The sequence below is a fragment of the Raphanus sativus genome, chromosome 4, assembly GCF_000801105.2.
Source record: "Raphanus sativus cultivar WK10039 chromosome 4, ASM80110v3, whole genome shotgun sequence".
NCBI lineage: Eukaryota > Viridiplantae > Streptophyta > Magnoliopsida > Brassicales > Brassicaceae > Raphanus > Raphanus sativus.
The window spans coordinates 5,393,857-5,400,271 of record NC_079514.1 but is presented as its reverse complement, the minus strand read 5'-3'; the positions used below and the strand labels follow the sequence as shown (position 1 = coordinate 5,400,271).

At 34.7% G+C, this 6,415-nt stretch overlaps 1 protein-coding gene across 1 annotated transcript; it reads right to left on the bottom strand.

Annotated features, from left to right (window-relative positions):
- Positions 1–1,079: 1,079 nt before the first annotated feature.
- Positions 1,080–4,066, bottom strand: LOC108849540 (protein IQ-DOMAIN 22). The gene is made up of 4 exons (XM_018623097.2): positions 3,358–4,066; positions 2,189–2,401; positions 2,022–2,099; positions 1,080–1,862 (listed from the first exon to the last, which is right to left on the bottom strand). The coding sequence occupies exons 1-4, from the start codon at positions 3,928–3,930 to the stop codon at positions 1,269–1,271; spliced, it is 1,458 nt and encodes a 485-aa protein (XP_018478599.2). The 5' UTR covers positions 3,931–4,066; the 3' UTR covers positions 1,080–1,268.
- Positions 4,067–6,415: the final 2,349 nt, after the last annotated feature.

Below are 6,415 nucleotides of genomic sequence, written 5' to 3'. Positions count from 1 at the left end.
CTTTTCCAAATTAGATTTTGTAAGAAGTTTTCTATAATATAACTAATGCTACCTGCACAATTAATGTTGCAGCAGAATTAACAGCACATCTTGTTATCCAAGTCTATGAATCCACCCATTAGCAGTGGAATCACAACTCTAGCCAACACCCATGGAATTTGATTGCTTGTTTTTAATACTAATATGAGTTTTTATATCAGATTCTACTCATAATACATTTTATTGAAACAATTGTTAAATACATTGCCAACAGTAGTGCCACACAAGGTCATAAATCCAAGTAGGAACATGATCTTGGTGTCTTTGTTTGCAAAGGTCACCACCAATGCAGTGATGAAGATGGGATTGGCTACCAGACTCCAAATTCATTTCCACTAATGTATCCTTTAGAAAGCACAATTGCACTCATCCAACGGAGAGCAAATCTGGAAATTTTTCCAGTAGAGATTCAGTGATGATATTATTTTGAAAACACGATTGATAATCACAAAACTCCATAACATGATAACTTCAAAATTAAGAAACAATTATCAAACACAACTATTTGAAAAATGTACGATTTGCTTACTTCAGGGATATCGAATTTTTTGATATTTGTGAATATTCACAAATATTTCAGATATTTCATCTACTTTGTTCAATACAGGTAAATCTAGAAAAAAATAATACCAATTTATTTTTTGAAATATTGTTTCCATAATAAAATATAAAGTAAAAAATAATGAAATTATATGTTTTATAAATTTTTTTAATTAATATTTTTTTTCTTTTTTAGAGAAATTGTAGTTTTGTAAAAAGATTTTTTTATTTTTAAAATTATTTTTTTTATAAGTAACTTTTAAAATGAAATTTAATAAATTATATGTTAAATAATAGTTGTATAATATTACGCATTTAAAACTCTAAATTTAATTGTAGATATATATCTATTTGTATAAAAATGGGAGCAAGTTGAATATTTGTCTCTAAATTTTTTATTATTTGTGATTTGTTTCGTTTTTAACAAATAATGATTTTTAGTATTTGATTTGACTCGAAAACTTATGGATATCCGAATTTTTTGAATCAAATCGAAGCAGAAAACGAATTAAATAAAATTTAATGGATAAAATGTCCGGCCAGCTATACAATTAGGAAACGTAACAGAAAAGCTTAGTCAACCGATCTACAACAAAACCAGATCTAACCGGTTCTCCACTTCTACATTTGATTACTATCGGTTTATCACAACCAAAACCAAACAGAACAACCCGGTCCAACAGCATTTCTCAGTACCTATACCCAGTTGGCATCCCAAACCGGTCCAACCGACCTGAACCAGGATAAGCCTTGTTCATAAAATTAGTGTGCAGAGCAGAAACTTTCTGCGGACCAGACCTCGTATCACCACAGTATGGCACATCGACAAATCCAAACCGTTTAGATAAAGACGGCTCGTAATCGACCTGAGGTCGCGACTTTGGAGCACTAGCGGAGCGGGCCTTGGCCCTAGATGACTCTGTACAAGCCATGAATCTCGGATGGTCCGCATAGCAGCAACTTTTGGTGCAATCACTAGGTGCAATAGAACTAGCCGTGAAAGCACTGCCCTTGCTTGTAGTAGTTGACTGTAAGTGAGGACTGTTCTCTGCAGTGCAAAACTGGTTTACAGTCTCTTCATGCGAGGAGGACGGGCTAAAAGGGAAGGCGTAAACTGGTCCGGACCGGCCTGAGTTGTCTAAGACGAGGTGGGATGAGTAGAACGTGTCCGGTCTGTTGCGTCTTGTGTAAGAAGTGTTGTGTTTCCTGTCAATTTCAAGGACCTTCTCTTCTTCGTTCATGGCTGAGAAGGGTCTGTTGTTGTTTGCCATAGAATCATTCCTCTGGAAAATTGTAATCCAATCTCTTAGTATAAGTAGTAACAGGACTCGCAAATAATGATAACAGATGTAAAATGTATAAGCCTAACTAACATGGATGCAATAACGAGAAACATAAAAACGTATTATGTTTTGATCATATGCCTATTATGATGTAATTACCTTGAAAATATGAGAGTGCCCGATCTTGGAGCTGTATGAAGAAATTGAATGCTCTTGTTTTTCCGGCGTTGGTGGATCCTTAAGGATGAGAACAGAGTTGTTAAAGAGAAATCTTTAAATAAAAGATTAGTTCCAGATTAAACAAGAACAATCTAGAACAGACTTACGGGGTGTTGTAAGTGAGAACACTTGGTGTTGTTGGATTGAGAAGAGGATGACTCAGGTGTGACTATCACACGAGTGGCACGGACACGAGCCTGAGCTCGAACCAAAGCGTGCATCCTGTGCAGGTGGACCGACATTCGCTTTCGTTCTATATGGCCTCTAACCATAGCTTGAAGTTTGACCAATCCCTTGAGTGCCCTTAACGCTCTCCTTGCCTTCATTAACATTAATCAATCAATAAAAAACCTGTTTAAGCTTAGGATTAGAAAACAAAATCACCAGGAGAAAATCTAAATATCAATTCTTACAGAAGTCTAGAGCTCAAACTCTCATTATGGATAGGACCACAAAAGCATGTTGAATTTTAAATAAGCATAACTTTTGATAGAAGTTAGCGCCAAAAGGAATGAACAAAACAAAAGTTGACATCTAAGGAAATTGAACTTTTGAAATATTCACGAAAATTTAATATGATAAAGACATTACAACATTAAATGTATATTGTCAACCTCTCTACTATAGAAGAAAATTTAAATCGACTATTTTATAAAACAATGCGATTTTACAGCACACTATGGTCCTGTGAAAACCATTCACAAATCAAAAGAACACAACTACAAATTACTGCGTATTGGTTGATGTTTATTGATCTTCTGTTGGCATATTTCTATTGATAGAATTCATATATTGGTGTTCGGTAATGATTTTCGAAATATGAAATTCTCTACATTTTGATCGAACCGAAATCGATTTAAAGAACCGGTTAAACTGAAAACAATTCCTAACCGGTGAGTATAAAAATAAGAAAAAGGCAAAATTAAACTTTTGGGTTTCAACAAAACAGATTACTTTGTACAGAGAATATTCAATTGCCATTATTAATAAATGGGAATATAATAGGTTAGTGTCTAATCACTCTTCTAGGGGAAAGAGGAAGCAGCGGAAGGTTTACGACATCGAAAATCTAACATACGATAATCCCCGTGACTCTTAAGAAATCTATAACCATTTTATTTTAAACTCTTCCTAATAAGGCAAAAAGATGGAATATATTAAAAGAGAAATTATGCATCTTCTCTGAAAAAAAAATGATTTTATTTCTAAACCGAATGCAGAAATACAGACTAAAATAAATATTAGCATAACAAAGAATAAAAAGAAGAGAAATTACCAAATAACCGCGAAATATAGATTGTATCTTAATCACCGCAAGATTGTCGCGTCGGTGTCCGTCGAAGCTGCTATCATGAGCTACAACGTCACTGTACCCATCCCTAAAATGCGCTCCGACGGGACTAGGCGTCAACCTCCCGCTTGTGCTCCTGAGCCTAACGACCGCAGCTGCAGCATTAGCGGCGGTGACGGCTGCTTCAGCAACCAAAGCAGTCGCGGCGGCCATCGCAATCGCACGCTTGTCGGGATCCTCGTCTCTCTCGTCCTCCTCCCAGACCAGCTTCTGTTTCCACCGCCGACCGTTAGACGACGGAGACGATCGGTGGTGGTACGACGACGGTGATGATCTGTGGTACGACGACGCCGGTGGAGGTGTTGAGTTCGGAAGCGACGAAGGAGTACGAGGATAGTGACTCTGCGGTGTGTTCCCGTTTTCGCGTTTGGGTTTGACGAAGCTCCATCGGCGTTTTGGGTGAGAGCGAGAAGGCGTCTCGAAGGATGGATCCGGATAACTCGGGTCGGGTTTCTTGAGTCCGAGTAAGTTCCGGAACCAACGTGAAGCTTTTCCCATTATAGAATCTCTCTTAACGAATGAAGCAACGGCGGTTTACTCTCCCCTGTGTCTTGCTCGTTTGAGAGAGAGAACCTGTAAGAGTTAAGTAGTCGAAGCAGAAGAACACAGTGTTATAATTAGTAACACGCTCCCCCACTCGCGCGTGTCTGCTGGGAAAAATATTGTTTATCTCCTTCTTTTTTTTACAAGAATGCGTTGGCAAAATTTTTTTTTTTGAAATTATAGTTTTTGTTTGTTTCATCCAAACCATAAAAATCCATTAAAGAAACACCTTTTAGAATGAACTTTCAGGAAAAAGAATGAATTTTGATCGAAAAAAAAAAGAATGAATTTTCAGGAAAAAGAAACTAAAACAATTACTCTAGAATCCGCTAGCTTATCACCTATCAAAAGAATAACCAATGCTATTTTTAATAGGAATAGAGCAACAAAGGAAAAGGTAAGTGAGTGTGTTTGAACAAAATAAAAATAAAAAATGTAAGTGAATGTTTCATCTAAAAAAGCACGAGTTGTTACTTTCTTGGCTTCTGTTAAAACTCCAATTGGTGACCATTAAGGGTAGGTATTTCGATTATTTTATGGGTTCGATTCTAGAATTTGTACAGCTGAAGTAAATTATAATTAGTTTGATTTGGATCGGTTTTGGTTTGGTTTGTATTCGGTTCAGTGTATATTCGGTTCGGTTTGTGTTTCGGTTAGGATTTTTTTAGTTTACTTTTTTAAAAGAAATTAAGTTTTGAAACATCAATGCATGATCATGAAATCATCACATTGATGATAATAAAAAATAAACTACATGAACTAAATCCAATATAGAACTGAACAAAAACTTTTAAAAATCATAAGAAAACGATCAAATAAAAATTAACTAAAATAAATATAAAATTATGCAGGAAACATAGGAAAAGAGACGTTATGGAGAATTCTTGTTTTTAATGAAACATAGTTTATATTTTAGTTAACTTCTGTTTACATATAATAATTCAAGGTTTTTTTTAATCAAATCTTTGATACTAAATTATAAAACTCTTTGTATTTAAACTTAAAACAAACATAAAACTAAAACATCAAAATGTATTCTACTTATTTTAAATTATTATTTTTAGCTTAGTATAAATATTATAGATAGTAGGAGTGGAACTTCAATTATTTTATGAATTAGGTTTTGGGTTCGGTTTGATTTCGGGGCAGTTAATTCTTTTTAGAATTTTTTCATCCGAAGTAAATCATAATTAGTTCAGTTTGGGTTTTTCGGTTCGGTTTTTTTGCCCATCCCAAATGACCATGTTGTGGAAAAAAAATTATGATAAATTCTTTGTTCTTCAAAATTTATATCAATTAGATTGAATATTTGGACAAATTATTAATAGGTGGATTCCATTCTTTTCCTTTAAACCTTTTATAGAAAAATGAATTTATAAAAAAAATACCTCTACAATTCTGACTAGGAAGAAAATGAACCAAAATTTTTTTTTTTTATCTTTTCAATTTCTCAAATGAAATTTTGTTTTTCATTTGATCATTATTTTCCATTCATCTTGTAGTCACAAATCCAATAATTTCACTATTTTTTGTTATTATTTCTCTCTTTATTCATAATTAGTCACATCCCTCTGTAACCAAATCTATAGTTTAAGATTTTACTCAGTTATGTTAGATTATATTTTTGTGAATCTGGGAAATGATATATGATGACTTCAAAGAACAGAGAGATGACAAAAAGCGTTTCCAGAAAGATGGACCATACTATGATCCGCTACGAACCCATAAAACGGATGAAGCCACTTTTAATGGGACCCGTCTAGGTGTTGATTTTTCATTATTTTCACTTTATGATCACGTTCTTGTGGTCCCTACTCCGTTTGTTTCGTCTCCTAACGGGATCGCGCCGTTCGCTGCATCGTCGTTTTGCTTATACGGCAATCGAAGTCGGAAAACAATTATAATACTATTATTTGTGTGTTTTGGTTTCTTTTCTTTCTCTTTTGTCTTCTACGCATTTAAAATGATGTTATATTTTCGGACTGTATATAGATTAGCCTGGTAGGGTGTATGAAACATATCATGTTTTGTGGCTGGTTTGTTATTGCTGCGAGACTGTTCGTAATAGTTGTAATGTTGTACGAATGAGTACTACGTCGTCGGTAGTTCTCAACATATGTATACTGACATGATCAATTTAATCTATCTACTAATATGTCTATATATATTACTAGAAATTCGGTCATAACAAATGAACATTAAACACTGTTTAACACAGTTGTGGCTTTAAGTAGTAATCAGAACAAGGTCAATGGTTCACGTGTGTACCACTTTGGAGAATCTATCTAACTCGTAATCGTAAAAGGAAAAAGGAAACTGGACCGACAGGCGACAATTAATCCACTGGAATCTTCGGTATGCCTCTCATGTGAAGAAGAAGACATCACAAGTGACGGAAGAGGCATCAGACCAAAACTCCAAAGGCCGTTGTGATTTTGCC